The 19,830-nt window shown below is 39.0% G+C and overlaps 2 protein-coding genes across 6 annotated transcripts in view; one reads left to right on the forward strand and one right to left on the reverse strand.

The window, feature by feature from the left end:
* serhl (serine hydrolase like) overlaps positions 1-18,088 on the forward strand; it is a 50,019-nt gene extending 31,931 nt beyond the window's left edge. For 4 of the 5 annotated variants that reach the window (XM_039765662.1, XM_039765663.1, XM_039765665.1 and 1 more), the window contains one exon: positions 17,933-18,088. In XM_039765662.1, the coding sequence (XP_039621596.1) occupies positions 17,933-18,005 (73 nt within the window). In that variant the 3' untranslated portion in view covers positions 18,006-18,088. The remainder of the gene's footprint in view (positions 1-17,932) is intronic. The other variant, XM_039765666.1, reaches the window with a different exon arrangement.
* rrp7a (ribosomal RNA processing 7 homolog A) lies at positions 1,012-15,178 on the reverse strand. Its single transcript, XM_039765667.1, has 7 exons — positions 15,011-15,178; positions 8,616-8,758; positions 7,454-7,579; positions 4,961-5,084; positions 4,328-4,425; positions 2,537-2,735; positions 1,012-2,441 (listed from the first exon to the last, which is right to left on the reverse strand). The coding sequence occupies exons 1-7, from the start codon at positions 15,069-15,071 to the stop codon at positions 2,356-2,358; spliced, it is 837 nt and encodes a 278-aa protein (XP_039621601.1). The 5' UTR covers positions 15,072-15,178; the 3' UTR covers positions 1,012-2,355.
* Positions 18,089-19,830: the final 1,742 nt, after the last annotated feature.

The raw sequence follows: 19,830 nt of genomic DNA on the forward strand, positions 1-19,830 counted from the left end.
TTTCAGGAAGGAGTTTGCAGTTGTCCTGAAGATCCCCCATCTAAAACCCACCCACACCAGTTTGCCTTATAAACACCACAGAACATACGGTGTGACTCTGCCACTCTTATCATGTACAGACAGCACTAAGCTCGGCTGTGCACTGTCTGGCATCACTGATATTGCTTTGGCACTACAACTAAACCACATAACATTCAAAATCAATTTTTGAGTTTTGTAGAATTTCCAATTTAAGAGAATGTCCCCAAGGCTGATTGAACCCATTTATAATTAAGCACTGAAAGTCCTTTCAGTGAGGTTCCAATCCTGCTGCTTCTTCTACCAGACAAGTGCAATAAAATCAAAGGAAGGATTTAAGACAGTAAATCAAATGACTTGGGATTGATGTAATCGCGAAAGAATAACATGGCTTGCAGTACTGCAGTCTAATTCAGTCATTTCACATAAGGAGACCCTGTTAGGATGTGTCAGTGTTTAACCAAGTGTTCATCTAATCAAAGAACCTACTCTTGGAAAACCTTTTTGAATTTGGTTGAAGAGTACACTGAGGCACTGTGCTGCCAACTCTCAGAACATTTTAATCAAATAAAACCTGATCCAAGTGGGCAACATTTCTCTTAAAGAATCTGAAAAATCTCTCATTTAAAAAGGGACTCCACAGGTTGTTTGCTGAAAATGATATGCAGGGTCATCAACAAGGAAAACTGAAGAATCTCACTTTAACATCTGTGATTATAATATAATAAAGTATGCTTAAAACTTTATTTAAACATATTCTGGCAATCACTTCTGATGTGAGAAGTATCCCATAACTGGAAAGTTTCCAGTGTGACTCGAATCCACAAGAAGGGAGGCCAAATCTAGCAGTTAATTACAGCCCAATAAGCCTTACATCTGTCCCATGCAGAATTATCAAAATTATCAGGAGAAATAACTTATGAAGCCTACTGACATGAAAATATGGTTATTGACAGCGAAGATCCTGTGAAACAAATCAGGTAGACAGGCAACTGGAATAACAAATATATCCAATTACAAATTTTACTTAGACTTTCAAAAACCCTTTGATACAGTTCCAAACTGATCATTAATCCTTCAATAAGGAGGCTCTGACATCAAAGGTAACTTAAATAAAAATGGATTTCAAGCTGGTTAACAAGCCTAAGATAAACACTATAGGTAAGTAGAAAATGCTACACAGGGTCTTGAAGTTATCAGTTGAGTGCCTCGGGGGTCTGTGCTAGGACTCAGTCTTTCTAATTCATATTAGGGGGTACCGAGTACTGATCAGACAGCAAAAATAATACAAAAAGACTTGGCCAGTCTTCAAAACTGAGTGGAGACTTGGAAACCTGCAGTTTAGTTTAGACATGTGCAGAGTGCTACACTCCGAGAACGCTAATTATCAACTGAAGAGAGACCAAGAGAAACCAATCTCTAAAATTCATTTGGGGGTACAGTCTGCATTTTTACTGTAGTTTGTTTTGTAAACATTTTTGAATGGAAAGAAACTGATGTTCTCCTCAGACTGTATCTGGAATTCTTCCAGTAGTCTTATTGACATCTCTACAAAAAAAATGCTGTACACAAACGCAACTAAGTTACCTTAACAGATGATCGTATCCTACTCTGAGAAACTCAGAGAAGGTGCACAAGAGACCCAATCCAGTTTTCAAAATTTCAAAAGGTATCCATGAATTGACACAGCTGAGTTCTTCCAGTTAATAAAGAAGCACACAGTGCATTTAAAACTGAAGCCACAAAGTACCTCTTTACATTAAGGACAGACATGGAGATGAAGCAGAAGGCTTTCTAAAAAGTGCCTGGATGAGATGTCACGCCGGTCAGCTTAACTATCAAATAACCAAACGAGCTTCATGAAGGGAATGTTCTCCTCTCGTTTATAAAACTCATCTTCATCACAAGCTCAAAAAAGCAATGGTTTTCCATCCATAGCACAATCATTTCAATGCAAACTTACAAAAATCTGTACTGTTATAAAAGGTTTTCCTTTTTTATTCAGTTGAAAAAAAAAAACGATTGTAAAGGTAAGGTTATGGTTTCTGCTTTAAACTACTACAGTGTTTTAAAAACCACTTAGAAATTGTGGCATAGCAGTTTGTATGTGCTCATTGTGCCTTAGGCAGACTCCAACTACAGACTTCTGCTTTTAAGATTTTCAGGGCCTTGCAGCTGGTCAGTATCAATAAAAATATGGCTTTTGCGGTTCAAAATGACATCTGAAGTTTGCCTTTAAAGGACTGAAAATCCTATTTAGGCAGATCCTATTTCTGATCCTCAGAAAGGGTTCTTCAGTACCGGCTGAAGGTTGCCATGTTAACTTGATCAGTTCTGCTAATATGGCCGAAACTTCCTCTGGGCACGCATTAATGCAATCCGCTGCTTGTCTTCCTCAAATTTCTTCCGCAGCTCAGCGATATCTAAGGGGGGAAAAAAGAATGAGGTTTCAGAGCACAACTGGCAGGTCAAAAATATCTGGAGTTCAGTCAAAAGCATAGAGAGTAGAAAAACTCACGTTCTCGCTTGGTCTCTCTGTGCTGCCAGGCATAGAAGTTCAGCAGCTCTTTCTTTGCTCTCTTCTTTTTCTCACGTGCCAAGATTTTCTGGCTTGCTGCCTGTGTTCGTGGCATGACTGGCCGCTTTCCATGTCTGGTCACTTTGATCCAGCCTTCTTCATCAGGTACACCATCTTCAGCCTCTGCACGCTGTTTCTCCTTTTTTGTGAACAAGTCTTCATTAACATTTAGTTATACAACAGACAGACTAGGACATGAAAGCCTCTGACCACAGTTTAAGTACTGTTGCCAATGCATAACACAGTAAACTTTAGTCATGTGAAAAAGTAAGTACACCTACCCCATGAAATATGTTTAAAAAAAAAAAAGAGGACATATAAAGATTTGTTCTTCATTTAAAAAGCAGGATTAGATAAAGGTTACATAACTGAAACGAAAAAAAAATTACTTTGCTATATTTTATTGAACCAATAAATGAACAGAAATGACATTTCAGTCAGTGGGGAAAGGAAGTACACCCTTGACTCTAATAGCTGGATGTCCCCTCTGGCAGACATGGAGACAACCTTAAGTAGGCATTTTCTCCAATTGTCTACCAGTCCCTGACATCAGCTCCTCCGTGCAGAATTTATTCAGCTTTGTGATGTTCAAGGGGTGTCTGGCGTGCACGGCAAAACTAGGCTTTGACTTGGCCATTCCAGAAGCCTCCATTTCTTTCTTTTTCAAATAACATAGGTTCAGACAGAGTTCCTCTCTAATAATTTTCTAATCATTTGCACCGGATTCTAATTTTAGGCGTTTGAGGTAGTGATAAATGTAGGGTTGGACTAAATTTATAGAACAGACTACAAAATACAAATGTGGCATAATGTACGTTATTATATCACCTTTATCTATAGACACTGTTTAAATGAAGATCAAATCTTACTATATGCATGTTAAAAAAGAATAAAAACATTTCTTTGGTGTATTACTTTTTCACACGACTGTAGGTCAAATAAATACCTAATTTGGCTAAACATAAGTGAAATTATTGATCCAAGTAATTAAAAGGCATAATCAGCTACCATGACAGGGCTTAACAGTACGTCATTACTGTGATTTTTTTTTTCCAGTGTAATTCCCTCTCTGTATGTAGACGACTAGGCTATCAGTGCTGAATAAGACAGACATGAATGAATCTTATGGGTGAGTGAATGTGAAACTTCATCAAGAAAGAGGAACGCAAGTATGTGAGCGAGTTGAAGGTCAGTGTGCAGTGAAGAGTTGTATTTTTTCCCCCCAATCAAACCAGAGCAGTGAAAACCTGCCATTAAAATCCACCAGTAATACTGGGAACGTTACAGAGTGAACATCTGGTAAGAGGCGTCACTAAAGACTACATCATAATCCAATAAAGTCTTTGGAATCACTAGTACAAAAAAAACAGTTTACTTAATTCGTGGCCTCTGTTGATTGCCACTGATCTTCATCTCATGGACAATAATAACCTTTTAGCCGTTTTCCACGTATCATCTGAGAAATTTTGGCACTGTAAAATGTTCCACGAATACTTGTTTATTTTGAAATTGAGTTCTACGAGTAATATTGCGTGTGCTGATTGGAGGGTCCAAATGCAAGATGGGATTTATAACTGGAATGGTTTGCTTGCGGCTTTCCCATTCTGAACAAATAAAATAAATTGTATTTGCCTTGATGGGTCAATCTTGACGCTCCAGAGAACCAAGCGTCTTCTCTAGCCTTAAAACTCCCAAAACTAAACTTTCACTCTTAGACAAACGTATTTCTACCTCAGCTTCTTTCTTATCGTACTCCTGCATGAAGGCATCCACTTCAGCTTGCAGCTCTTCTGTGTTAATCAGGGAGTCTCTGTATTCAGAAATCCACTCTAAAAAAAACAGTAAAGTGTTAAATGATAGTGAAATTTCACCACACAGTCAGGCCACCACAGCTCTTAAATTATCATCCATGTGCATACAGAATCTTAAATCCACTGACTTTTTCACATTCTTCATTAGTCAGCTAACCTTTCTGTTTGTGAATACACAGAGTTTTCAAAACACTTGTGTGAATGTGCACACACAGCCTCGCAAAAGTATTCAAATTTAAAGGTATGTGCTGAAAATGGAGGAATTTTGTCCTTCACTTTTTTTTCCCTTGATCATGAAATTTTAAAAAACAAATGCAGGATAGAACAAGGTGCATGTATGCATTATTTGGTAATTTTTACTTGTGTTTAAGTGCTTAAATATTTTTGCTAGTCACTATTTATTAATCTACACTCCATATGGATTATGTAAACACAAAGTGATTATTAGTCAAACTACTGGATTAGAACTTTTGCCATCAGTTGTTGTCATTGAAGATCTGGACTCTCATAACTGATACCATGCAAGAAAAAAGCTATCTCGCAAAGTACTCACTCTTGATTCCGGTTTTTATTGGATGATCATCGGTGGACAGCACTACTGGTTTTTTAGGGTGCAGCTTTTTGGCTGCTGCTACACCAGATGCCTTTCTGAACACTACATAGGCCACACTGAAACCCTGCAGAGAAAGCAAAAAAGAAAACAGTTTCTCTTAATTCAATTATACGTAACTAAGAAGATAGACAATGGATACCAAATAGCCTAAGTATGCAGTATACCGGAACTGTGCACGAAGGAAAAAATACTGTGTTGTGTTCTGAAGAAATGACATTTTTGGTCTTATATCACGGTCACTGGGTAATTTAATGGCAGTAAGTGGGAAACTAAGGAGTCACACAACCCCAAGTTAAGACAAACATGTTAGCCTACAGTTTGAAATTTCCTCCTCTTCATATTTGGAAAAACAAATCAATTATAATGCATACACATATCTACAGTATATATATTAATAAAAAGAACATTTACTTAAAAAAAGGGAGGAACAGCAGTTACATTCAAGGGTCCAGAAGCCCAATTGGTACACTGAACAGATACAAATTTGAAATTAAACCTTTGTTATTTCAAAATGAATTATGGCCCCTAACAATGTACAGTACATTGTTTTGATAACTATTTGAAAGAAAAAACACACACACAATACTGTATGTATTTATCCACAGCAAATATGGCCGCCGCTTAACATTTTCTTCACTGCACTATGTGATTAATATAAATACAATTTCTCAAAAAAACAGAAATACACTAAAAGCTTTCACCTATAAATTTCCATTTATGAAGAATGAATTAAAGTGTTTAAAGTGGCATTCAACGAAAATGCAAAGAAATTCAGACAAATGTTCAGTTTGTTAACTTTTATGATCTTGAATGTTTTGTAAACTAGCTCGCACATCACTTCTTGAGGGCTCAGTAGCAGGACTAAAAAATAATGACAAATGCTTTAAAACAGATGCTGTTCATTGGGCATGAAAATGTGAATAGGCCCAAGTGTGCTTGCAGTAAGTGAGAGTACTTAGTTATTAATGGGCAAGTATTATTTATTAATAACATCACCTACTTAATCCCCATCAGGGTTTGTGTGGTCAGTGCATATCTGGACAGGACTGGATGCAAGGCAGGAAACAGCCATGGACAGAACAACTATCCATTGCAGAGCTTACTCATGGCACACATTCACATCCATAGAGAAGCCTACTTGGAGTCATAAGTGAACCTAACACTGACATCTTTGGGGATGCAGAAATGCTAAAGCAGTGCACCTGGAGGAAGATCCACAGAGAAGTGGGCAACCTGGCACATGATGTATAGCAGAAGCATCAAACACTGCACTATTGTGACTCACATTTTCTTTAGTGTATATAAATTAATTTGAACCCTCTTATTCCAACACTGGGTACATGTCCACTCACATTGTGATTGCAGTTATGGAAAGCGTCATTTTTAAAAATACAAGGTAATAGACATATAGTTATGTCACATGAACTACTTTGTTCAGCATTCTGAAAAAATGTTTTTCATCTATAAGCACTTATTTTATAAACACCCCATAACACCTCATAAATGGGAATCCCAGCTGTCACTGAAACACAGACTCTGTGTCCTTGAGATTTACTTCCAGTGATCAACAAATTCTATTATTTTTTAGATGCAAAAGAACACCAAAATTGACACTTCTTCATAGGGCCTGATCAGTATTTGTGACATACAACAGCCACATACTTTGTAACAGCCTGCTTCTAAACTCTGTCCATGCATACACTTACATTTCATAAGCCTTTAAATGTGATTGGGGGTTTCAGGTAAAACGTGCAGAAAACTACCCGTATTTAAATAAAGCAAACTCAATTGGTGCATTGAAAAAAATAAAAGGAATAAAAAAAATTTCAAACATAACAAGAAAGACAAACAAGCAAACCACAAGAGAAACTACTTAACACACAAATTACCTTAAACATAAATGTTCTGTTTAGTTCTTTATATTATCTGTGATTGAATTAATATGCCAGCACGAGATGATCACCAAACAGGCAGCCAGCAACCAGATCCCCAAGTAAAAGATAGCATACAACTCCCTTTGTACAGTGACTACATAAATCCAAATTAAAAAATAATCCAAATACTATTTTTAATCCACAACCCCAAACAAAGTGTGTTCTTCTTTGCATCCTTAATTCACTATTCCTTTCCCAATTTTGACCCTGTTATGGTTGCCAACTGACCTCTTCTTGTTTTCCAAGCCAATGCCGGCCCAAACTCCCTTGTCACTACAAGATGGGATAAATGCCAGAACTGCCACAAAGACAAACTGCCCAGGTTCAGGATTTCCTCTAAGACTACTCCTATATGCACACACAAGATTAAACTCCATACAGTAACCATTGGAAAGATAACAATTAATCTTACATTTGATACCTCATATGTAGCTTATTACATGGGTACTGGACACAAGGACATGGTGCCCAATAAGTAGAAGCATATAAAACTACAAACCTGGGGCTGTGGGGCTTTGAAGAATTTGGACTGTTCAGAGTCATCCTTCTCTACAGGTCCAGGTTTATCCCTCATTTCTATTGAGCAAATATGTCCACAAGGAGACAGTATCCTCTTCAAGCAAGCCTGAGTGCAAAGTAATTCACAGAAAAGGGTTTATATGCAAATAGTCTGAGAAAAACATATGTTAGATTACTTAAATAAAGTGGCCTAAACTTAGCATTTTGCTCATACAGAATTTTACGGAAGTTCTGAACTGCACAATGGAAAAAACTATGGGATAGCCCTTATCTCGTACGTACAAGATGTTTTCACAGTACTAATACTGCATGTGCACCAAATTCCATCATGTGCTACTATACATCATTTTCAGGAAACAGGAAATATCAATAAACAGTTTGATGTTTTCCTAACACAGTTACATTCCACAGAACTGGATATTGGCAAGTTTATAAAAGAATGCTATGCATTCATGCCCAGATCGTTGGATCCAAGAAGCAGCACCGCTAACCATTGCACTAATTTATAGTAAAAGGAAATGATTAGTTAGCCTTCTACTGACTAGCCTGCAGCTTTTTATTCACACAAGTTACAAAAGGAATTCATATTTCATGTATTGAATGCATTTGAAGTTTACCCAGTCCAATGTGGGTACACTAATTTAATTCTCTAATAAACCTGGCACACTTGATCGCTTGATCGCTTATCTACACTGATGGACAGTGGGATTTAACAGGCATCTAAAGAGTTAAATTCAAATCGGGCCACTTTAATTCCCACTGTATTCAGACAAGAAATGTGACGTCAAACTGAAGCACCATGGACTTGGTAAAGGCGTAATTAGGTAGCACTAACCCTAACCTGAAGTGCACTTTTGTAACTCTTAGTCTAACTTGTCCCGTATGTATGCGAAAACATCTCGTACAAGATATTTTAACGTATATATATACGAGATAAAGGCTATCCCATAACTGTGAGGTTCAGAGCTTCCATAGAATTTCAAGTATGCAAGATCAACTATTTCTAATTGATGGAGACACTAATTAAAAACAATATTGTCCTGTGTGTATTCTTCAATAGATGATTTCATAAAATTCTTTTGGTATGATAGGCTCTCCCCTTTTTATTGGTATAACAAATTTCACAAAAGTTATTAAATTACCTCATCACAATATGGAGGAACATTGAGAACTAACAGAGTTCTGTCGAGTGGTCTGGTGGTGTGAACTTCTGTTCTAACCTTATGCTCCTTCACATACAAGTAATGGTGGGATCTACTGGTTTTCTGGAAGCAAATAGGAATTGCTACAAAGGAAACACATGAGTTGAACAACATCAAACACCAAGAAAAATCAGTAACAGAAATTGTTAAATAAAGAAGTAAAGCAATCAGCAGGTAACAAAACACCTCAATAAATATACTGTACATCCAGAATAATTACTCTCAATGCAAATGTGCTAAAGCCAAAGACACACATGTTGCCACAAAATTCCTGTATAAACCAAAGACTACAAATCTGACTTCCATCACATTCTTCTACACACTCACTCGCCATATCATACAATCATCCAGACGGCTTTGTGTAGCTTTGTCCTCTTCCTCCCAATTCTGGCCATTGAGTGGTGGTAACTGGCTCCTTTTATAGGGCACCCAGAAGGACTCCAGGTTCCTAGCGAGCTTCTTCCTACAGTACTTGCTGACAAATAGGGTCATGTAAAAGTCCTGGTGGCCATGGACCTCAGCAGGGTTGAGCTTCTATGCTCATGACCTGTGGCCCCGCTGGAAACTAAGAGGGCTGCCCTCTGTCGACCTGGGGGACAAAGGGTCTTGATAATACTTTCTCCCCCGGTACTTCCATACTCTGGGCCTCCCGGCTGGGTAAGAGCTCTCTCTGTCCACCACGCTTTCTGCAGATAAAGTCTGGAATTTGATTAAGACAAACCATGTATTATTTGATCAGAATATGTAATTGATCAAACTGAATTATTAAAATTGTTGTAATGAATTTCATTATTAATTTATTACCGCACCAGCAAAAATGAATACATGGTTGCACAATTTATCACTTTCACTGCTCTTCTAATGAATAATTGATGTTCTGTTGTACAAGATTTGATTTTACTGATGCAATGCACTTAGTTGACTTTGGCTATTGGGTGCCATAAATGTGCTCTCTGTGTCACAGTGACAAAGGAATTATGTTGCAGTCTCTTCTAGAATCAAATCTAAAGCTTGGCCTCACAGATAATGATATTAACACTGCTACGTAAAATCGGCCACAGAAACATAAGCTATTGTGGAAACACCACAGATATGCAGTTAGTTCCATAAATATTTGGACAGAGACATCTTTTTTCTAATTTTGGTTCTGTACATTACCACAATGAATTTTAAATGAAACAACTCAGATGCAGTTGAAGTGCAGACTTTCAGCTTTAGTTCAGTGGATTGAACAAAAAGATTGCATAAACATGTGAGGCAACTAAAGCATTTTCTAACACAATCCCTTCATTTCAGGGGCTCAAAAGTAATTGGACAATTGACTCAAAGGCTATTTCATGGGCAGGTGTGTTCAAGTCCGTCGTTATGTCTTATCAATTAAAAAGATAAAAGGCCTGCCGTTGATTTGAGGTGTGGTGCTTGCATGTGGAAGATTTTGCTGTGAACATGCGGTCAAAGGAGCTCTTCATGCAGGTGAAAGAAGCCGTCCTTAAGCTGCAAAAACAGAAAAAACCCATCTGAGAAATTGCTGCAATATTACGAGTGGCAAAATCTACAGTTTGGTACATCCTGAGAAAGAAAGCAAGCAGCACTGGTGAACTCAGTAACGCAAAAAGACCTGGACGTCCACGGAAGACAACAGTGGTGGATGATCGCAAAATCATTTCCATGGTGAAGAGAAACCCCTTCACAACAGCCAACCAAGTGAACAACACTCTCCAGGGGGTCGGTGTGTTGATATCCAAGTCTACCATAAAGAGAAGACTGCATGAAAGGAAATACAGAGGGTGCACTGCAAGGTGCAAGCCACTCATAAGCCTCAAGAATAGAAAGGCTAGATTGGACTTTGCTAAAGAACATTTAAAAAAGCCAGCACAGTTCTGGAAAAACATTCTTTGAACAGATGAAACCAAGATGAACCTCTACCAGAATGATGGCAAGAAAAAAGTATGGAAAAGGCGTGGAACAGCTCATTATCCAAAGCATATCACATCATCTGTAAAACACGGTGGAGTCAGGCAGTGTGATGGCTTGGGCATGCATGGCTGCCAGTGGCACTGGGACACTGGTGTTTATTGATGATGTGACAGAAGCAGCCGAATGAATTCTGAGCTCTTCAGTGACATACTGTCTGCTCAAATCCAGCTAAATGCAGTCAAATTGATTGGGCGGCGTTTCATGATACAGATGGACAATGACTCAGAATATACAGCGCCAAGCAACCTAGGAGTTTATTAAAGCAAAGAAGTGGAAAATTCTTGAATGGCCAAGTCAGCCACCTGATCTTAACCCAATTGAGCAGGCATTTCACTTGTTGAAGACTAAACTTCTGACAGAAAGGCCCACAAACAAACAGCAACTGAAAGCCGCTGCAGTAAAGGCCTGGCAGAGCATTAAAAAGGAGGAAACCCAGCATCTGGTGATGTCCATGAGTTCAAGACTTCAGGCTGTCACTGCCAGCAAAGGGTTTTCAACCAAGTATTAGAAATGAACATTTTATTTCCAGTTATTTAATTTGTCCAATTACTTTTGAGCCCCTGAAATAAAGAGATTGTGTTAAAAAAATACTTTAATTCAGTGGGATGAACAAAAAGATTGCATAAAAATGTGAGGGAACTAAAGCTGAAAGTCTGCACTTTAACTGCATCTGAGTTGTTTTATTTAAAATTCATTGTGGTAATGTACAGAACCAAAATTAGAAAAAAGTTGTCTCTGTCCAAATATTTATGGACCTAACTGTACATGAACATCTTACTCAACATGACCTGGAGTTAAGCTCTGGCAAAGCCGATTAGACAAAAAACACTAAACATCCTGGTAATAGTGACAAGATAAACCAGATAATGAGAGACCATTGCATATTTCAGTTGTATTTGCAAGGACCTTAAATGTTTTCTGCAACAAGACAAATATTGTACATTAAAGAGGAGGTAAATTACGCCATTTTTTCTTTGATACAGTGGTTCCTGTAGTCTACAATTAAACAGGGTAAGAAACAAGGCAGTCACTCAGCACTATTGACAGAGCTTCTCTGAAATGCAAAGCGTGGACTTTAAGGACCATGCAATGCAGCCTTATGTCATAGAAACATCACATCACTTAACCAAAGAATGGTAAAACAATATTTGTGTGTACCAGCAACAAGTGTCTCTGCAGAGCGTGTGCTCTCCACTATGGGGGGCACTTAACTGACCAAACAAGCAGACTCGCTTCAGACCATGTTGACCAGCTATCTTCAAGTACCAGGCTCACATGCAGTGTGTTTAGAACAGAAGTTTTTCAGCCCATGTTAACTTCAAAGTTATGCATTTGTGCTAAAGCATGTTTAAAGTGAATTCAGATGTTTAAATGCTGGGCTGGCTCCTTACAGCATACACTTTACATGTTTATACAGTAACTGGAATGCTTGCAGAAATGTTATAAACCTCCAGTGATTTAACGCCAAAAAGGTTTGTATATTGCAAATGTTGCAGAGTTCTTTTCTTAAAGAAAATGTAATGAAGCACTTAATTTTTTAAACATGAAATCTTTAACTTACATGTTTGTCTCCATCACTGTTGCATTACTCAGCTGTAAAACATGTCAAAACTCTGGAGATGCACTGCATCTTTAAGTCTTAAGCAAGATTCTCTTTTTTTCCAGGAAGAACAGAAAACAAATTGCCCAAAAAATCATAAATTGCAGTACTTAAAACTTGCAATACTAATCAAATCAGCAACCAAATAATGTTATTTGAAACATGCAGATTTCTGTCAATTCACACTTCACCTGATCGATAAATAAAGCACCATACAGCAGTAATCCCTGAGAGTATCCAGAGAGACACAATCCCTCCGATATTTGCCAAGTCTGCTTTCACCAACACACTTTCTACTACCCAACTGTCAGTGTCTGGCGGCAACATACCTACATGCTCAAAACGTCTGTGGTGCATCCGTGTTGATCTTCATTACGCTCATTGTGAAAATAAGCAGCAAAACAGAAAAAAAGACAGCGGCTATAAATACTGTTTTATGGCACTCGACCTTACGCTAATTCAAAGCAACAGGCACCATCTTCCATTTTATACTCTGAAGGTGCTACTCTATGACTGCTTTGAGGTTTGAGAAGCTTGTGTGGTGGAAAAAATTGCAAACCCTTCCAACTAGGTGGAAAAATTAATTTTAAGAAGACAAGAAAGTAAATCCTTAGAAGCAAGTGAATGCATTTGGGTCCCTAGATTAATTTAAATATGTCACTGGTCATACTGATCTCTCAAGGGAAGAAGAGCCATTTAAGGTGAGAGAGAGAGACTTTATTAATCCCGAGGGGAAATTCACATAATCCAGCAGTGGTATACTGATACAAATAACAATATTAAATTAAATAGTAATAAAAATGCAAGTAAAAGCAGACAACTTTGAGTAATGTTAGCATTTACTCCCCCGGATGGAATTGAAGAGTCGCATAGTGTGTGGGAGGAACGATCTCCTCAGTCTGTCAGTGGAGCAGGACGGTGACAAAAGTCTGTCACTGAAGCTACTCCTCTGCCTGGAGATGAAACTGTTCAGTGGATTCTTCATGACTGACAGGAGTTTGCTTAATGCCCGTCGCTCTGCCACAGATGTTAAACTGTCCAACTTTACTCCTACAATAGAGCCTGCCTTCTTAACAAGTTTGTCCAGGCATGCGGCGTCTTTCATCTTAATGCTGCCTCCCCAGCACACCACCTTGTAGAAAAGGGCACTTGCCACAACCGTCTGGTAGAACATCTGCAGCATCTTATTGCAGATGTTGAAGGACGCCAACCTTCCAAGAAAGTATAGTCGGCTCTGACCTTTCTTACACAGAGCATCAGTATCGGATAAATAGAGGTTAACACTAATTCTGTTTACTAATCATGACAGAAGAGAATGCTAGCATGCTGTGTGTTGATTAGAACAAATGAGAATTTCATTGTACTTTGTACACGTGGCAACATGCACACCATAAACCTATACATTTTCTAGGATGAAATAAATTTCAAGTAACTAAATGAGGCATCCTGGGAAAGGTGGACATTATGTTAACGATGGACAAACAATGAACTTGTAAAAAGATACCTACTTGATAGACGGAATAATATTCACATCAACTTTTGAACATCATGCGATTGATCCATCTATGCAGAGAAGCCCTGTGCTGTCAGCCATAATGAAAGTACTGGAAACGTTAGGATTTTTGGCCAAAGGGGGAAAATGCAGCTTTGCAATAGCATTGATTTAGTAGGTCACAATCAATCATTTCTCAAATTTAGCACCAAACTTTGAACACCCTAACAACATGCGACGTAATATGCGGATTAATACATTGGCCCACGCCAGGACTTCACAGGATCTTACGTTAAAGGTTATCGATACAAACCACTGGTTTTCCTGGAGCAGCTGGTGTGATTGAAGACAGGTGCATAAAGACCAGTGCACCACGTGCTGAGAAGAATGCATACGTGAATCACAAGCAACATTACAATAAACAGACAAGTGGTCGTGCATGCAGACGGTACTGTAGTAGCCAATATATTAGAGCAAAAATAAGGCGGGGCGGAACCGGTGATTGACAGGGAAACGTCACAGAGCTACGCCGAGCTTTGCATGCCACAATCCAATGCAACATTTGTGTCACACTTTAGAAACAGTCTGGTTGGTTTCGAACCTTTTTTTTTTTTTTTTTGGTAAAACTGGAGTTATGTATGGAATGTTATTTGATTTTAATAAAATCAATAGGAAAAAAATCTGCCCATTACACAGAGATATTCAACAGTGGCCCTATGTCTCTGTTATCCAATCGGCTAGACCACTCTGCTGAGCCAATATTATTATTAAATAGTTGACCGTCGTCTTAAATGAAAGCCATATACAACATCAGCATTCACACAAACCGGATAAGTAACTTACTGAGGATCACACAGTGAGTCGGAGGTGGGGGCTGAACACGTAACCGGGTGGTTTACGTTTCAAAGCCTTGACCATCACACTAAAACCGTCCAAGTTAAAACTAGATCTACAAAAAGGCACTAACTTGCGTTAAGAGTTCAAAAACTAAGCTAACAGCCGTACTCATTTCAAAACTGAAGCCAAGGCAAAATCAACAGTCGAAATTCTGGGGATAACGGAAACTTTCAAATGTGTTAAGGGTGGTATTCGCGATTAAAGAAACTGCATGCGTCTTTTTACTACATTTTAAAGTAATGTAAACTTAAACGGAAGTCGCACTACCGAGCTGAGGCTGACAACACACGGGACTACCAAAACCCAGCCCTGGCTAGATAACACAAAAACACTTCACGCCATACAGTTACACAATTGCTCTCTTAATACCTGTAAACCCTCCAGGAATCTCCCGCAAACCAATCGCATGTTTCACGTCGGGGGCCGCCATTTTTCGCAGTTGTTTGAGCCGGAAGTGGAAGTCGTCATCGGAACACGTGGGCCGGTTTTTTCAACGGGACAGTAATAGACCCGGCGTTACAGACCCGGAAGTGACGTCGCTGTCGTTTCAAGACCAACTTTACTTTTGGAAGGTATCGACAGAGCCTGGAAAGTAACGTTAGGTCAAGGACCCGTTCAGAAAGTAAGTGATAAAAATGAGAAGGGAAAAACAGTACATCAAAGCAAATAATACGTATCATTGTGAAGTTCAGAGGGTTCCTGCCATCACGTCGTGTCATACATTAAATTAAGCAATACGGATAGTTTCTGTGAAATACACTATTAACATTTACATTGTGTTCGGGGCTGTGGGAACCATTTAACATGTAGACAAAATTAAAATCATCAAGATCTGTGTTAATTGAAAACAGTTTTTCGTTTACATTCATAAAACGAAATATACAATATAATTACAATGCACCACGTTAGAGTTTAGTAAAACGTTAATAATAAAAGTGATTACGTTTTTTAAAATGTACAGTACAATATTGTCATAAACCAATTTAGAATAAACATTTAAGCCAATCTAATATTTTTAAACATGTATGTGAAGAAAACGGCAATACATATTCTACACTGAATTGTGCTATTGCCTTATATAGAACAGCTCTAGTTTATGTCACTTATTATTATAAACGATGGGACATCAAAAGAAAAAAAAATAAAAATACTAATAAGAACACAATTTATTTATATAGCACCCTGCCCAAAATTCACAAAGAACAACAGGACCGATATAACATTGGCTACAAATAATATCTCACTAAATAAAGATAAATACAGGATATACAAAACATTCAAATAGAATAAAAGACAATCATTTAGACTAAAATACAACATATAATACTACAAAAAAATCTTGACAAATAACATAAATTGTGATAAAAATTCAAACCCTGAGTGCCTGGACAGATAGAGGGGGTAAACTGAAAGAAGGGTCAGAATGTCAGGTCTGTTCAATGTCCTCCTAAGCAAATGAGTTAAAAACAAATGAAGTGAGTCAGCTGATGTCATTAACTTAGGGAGGTCATAACACAGTCAGGGCGCTATATACAGCTGAAGGCCCTGCTGTCACCCACAGAGTGCTGGTTAGTGTGGGGCACAGAATGAGAGGACCTTAGTGGGCAGGTCAATAACAGAATTTGATATTCATTCCTGTAAGACACGGGGAGCAGTGAAGGTGCAGCAGGATTGCTGTGATAGGATGGCTGTGATGTGCTTGCTGTTAGTGGTTTGTGTCAGGACTCTTGCAGTTGAGTTTTGAATCAGCTGGAGCTGTGATATATGATTATATTATTATAAAATTAAGATAACTTAATTATTATATTATAAATTACAGCATGAAGGTTGCCCTGGACATGACATAAGATACATAGTGTCTGACAATGGGTTCAAGGATTTCATCCCAATACCTAATAGCAGTCAAGGTGCCGTTGTCTAGCCTGTAGAGGTCTATGCATCCCTCCATGGATATGCCTCCCCTGACCATCACTGACCCACCACCAAAGCGGTCATGCTGAACGATGTTACAGGCAGCATAACGTTCTCCATGTCTTCTCCATGTGCTCAGGGTGAACCTGCTCTCATCTGTGAAAAGCACAGGGCGCCAGTGGTGGACCTGCCAATTCTGGTATTCTATGGCAAATGCCAATCGAGCTCCACGGGGCCCACTAGAGAACGTTGGACTCTCAGGCCACCCTCATGAAGTCTGTTTCATTTTGTCCAAGGTCAGAGACATTCACACCAGTGGCCTGTCTGCTGGAGGTAATTTTGCAAGCTCTGGCAGTGCTCGTCCTGTTCCTCCGGTCCTGCTGATGGGTTAAGGACCTTCTATGATGGGCCCTGTCCAGCTATCCTAGACTAACTGCCTGTCTCCTGGAATCTCCTCCATGCCCTTGAACTGTGCTGGGAGACTCAGTAAACCTTCTGGCAAAGACAGGCACATATTGATGTGCCATCCTGGAGAAGTTGGACTACCTGTCCCACCTCTGTAAGGTCCAGGTATCGCCTCATGCTACCAGTAGTGACCCTGACTGTAGCCAAATGCAAAACTAGTGAAACAACAGATGAGGAGGGAAAAATTTCAGTGGCCTCCACCTGCTAAACCATTCATGTCTGTTCTGGGGGTCGTCTCATTGTTGCCCCTCTAGTGCACCAAAGCAGCTGAAACTGATGAACAAGCCCCTCTGCTACTTAAGTGACCAGATCAATAGCCCACAAGTTTCACTGACTTGATGCTATACTTGGATTCAAAAGGGTTCCTTTAAATTCTATATTTAATTAGAGAGAGAAGGAGGTAAGTCCAGGATTTTGTTGTATAAACAGAACAATCTCAGAATTTATTCAAATGGGAGCTGTCACTTCAGCACAGACAAACACAGCAGCAAGCAGTGATGTTGTCAGTTATCCTGTATTAGCTCTCTTGTTCATTTTAAAAGAATAGATAGCCCTCCTCATCAGGTACATTCAGCGGCTGTGGATCAGCGACTGAAGCAAGCTCATTCTGGAAGAGAGAAGACTGAGGCACCCAATCAAGTAAGCAAATCAGCTGCTGTGGCACAACGTCTGAGGCATTAGTGCCGATGTACAAGGTTCGGGGAAGCAAAAGTGCGTACACCGGATGAGCCCTAATTAGGGCGAAACACGTGTTGTGTACTCTTTGTATTATTTGGCAGGTACTTTATATCATTTATAAATATATGTATTGTCACACATGTGTGCATGGGAGGCAGTCAAAGGGCTTAACTCAAGGTAAGATGTCAGCTCGAGGAATGATGAAGTGCACTAACATCTCTTCTCCCTTTTCCACAGATCAGCAGAAGGGAAGCCCAATAAAACCAGCAACAACTTCTGCCCTCCTATTCAGACCACACCCTCCTACTGACCTCACGTCCACCATTCCCGGTGCGGAACCGCCTCTTCCTGCACAGCCACTATAAAAACCCCCACCTTTCAGTTAGTCGACTGAGACTCAGTCTTTTGTGACTACTCTTTGTATTTAATTGTTGTTGCCTTTTAATATACAGGGTGGATCCTCTAAACCTTTTTCATTTTTTTTGTCATTTGATTACTATATATATATATATATATATATATATATATATATATATATATATATATATATATATATATATATATATATATACAGTGGTGTGAAAAACTATTTGCCCCTTCCTGATTTCTTATTCTTTTGCATGTTTGTTACACAAAATGTTTCTGATCATCAAACACATTTAACCATTAGTCAAATATAACACAAGTAAACACAAAATGCAGTTTTTAAATGATGGTTTTATTATTTAGGGAGAAAAAATATCCAAACCTACATGGCCCTGTGTGAAAAGTAATTGCCCCTGAACCTAATAACTGGTTGGCCCACCCTTAGCAGCAATAACTGCAATCAAGCGCTTATGATAACTTGCAAGGAGTCTCTTACAGCGCTCTGGAGGAATTTTGGCCCACTCATCTTTGCAGAATTGTTGTAATTCAGCTTTATTTGAGGGTTTTCTAGCATGAACCGCCTTTTTAAGGTCATGCCATAGCATCTCAATTGGATTCAGGTCAGGACTTTGACTAGGCCACTCCAAAGTCTTCATTTTGTTTTTCTTCAGCAATTCAGAGATGGATTTGCTGGTGTGTTTTGGGTCATTGTCCTGTTGCAGCACCCAAGATCGCTTCAGCTTGAGTTGACGAACAGATGGCCAGACATTCTCCTTCAGGATTTTTTGGTAGACAGTAGAATTCATGGTTCCATCTATCACAGCAAGCCTTCCAGGTCCTGAAGCATCAAAAAAACCCCAGACCATCACACTACCACCACCATATTTTACTGTTGGTATGATGTTCTTTTTCTGAAATGCTGTGTTCCTTTTACGCCAGATGTAACGGGACATTTGCCTTCCAAAAAGTTCAACTTTTGTCTCATCAGTCCACAAGGTATTTTCCCAAAAGCCTTGGCAATCATTGAGATGTTTCTTAGCAAAATTGAGACGAGCCCTAATGTTTTTTGCTTAACAGTGGTTTGCGTCTTGGAAATCTGCCATGCAGGCCGTTTTGCCCAGTCTCTTTCTTATGGTGGAGTCGTGAACACTGACCTTAATTGAGGCAAGTGAGGCCTGCAGTTCTTTAGACGTTGTCCTGGGGTCTTTGTGACCTCTCGGATGAGTCGCTCTCTGCGCTCTTGGGGTAATTTTGGTCGGCCGCCACTCCTGGGAAGGTTCACCACTGTTCCATGTTTTTGCCATTTGTGGATAATGGCTCTCACTGTGGTTCGCTGGAGTCCCAAAGCTTTAGAAATGGCTTTATAACCTTTACCAGACTGATAGATCTCAATTACTTCTGTTCTCATTTGTTCCTGAATTTCTTTGGATCTTGGCATGATGTCTAGCTTTTGAGGTGCTTTTGGTCTACTTCTCTGTGTCAGGCAGCTCCTATTAAAGTGATTTCTTGATTGAAACAGGTGTGGCAGAAATCAGGCCTGGGGGTGGCTACGGAAATTGTGGATACACCACAGTTAGGTTATTTTTTAACAAGGGGGCAATTACTTTTTCACACAGGGCCATGTAGGTTTGGATTTTTTCTCCCTAAATAATAAAACCATCATTTAAAAACTGCATTTTGTGTTTACTTGTGTTATATTTGACTAATGGTTAAATGTGTTTGATGATCAGAAACATTTTGTCTGAAAAACATGCAAAAGAATAAGAAAT

Source organism: Polypterus senegalus, chromosome 10 (assembly GCF_016835505.1).
Source record: "Polypterus senegalus isolate Bchr_013 chromosome 10, ASM1683550v1, whole genome shotgun sequence".
Lineage (NCBI taxonomy): Eukaryota > Metazoa > Chordata > Cladistia > Polypteriformes > Polypteridae > Polypterus > Polypterus senegalus.

Excerpts from the sequence above, each read along its gene's own strand:
- rrp7a (XM_039765667.1), bottom strand. The coding sequence starts at position 15,071 with ATGGCGGCCCCCGACGTGAAACATGCGATTGGTTTGCGGGAGATTCCT. Across the intron at positions 8,759-15,010 it reads GATTCCTGGAGGGTTTACAG|CAATTCCTATTTGCTTCCAG; the intron begins GTATTAAGAGAG and ends TTTCCTTTGTAG. Across the intron at positions 5,085-7,453 it reads TCAAAGCCCCACAGCCCCAG|GGTTTCAGTGTGGCCTATGT; the intron begins GTTTGTAGTTTT and ends CTTTCTCTGCAG.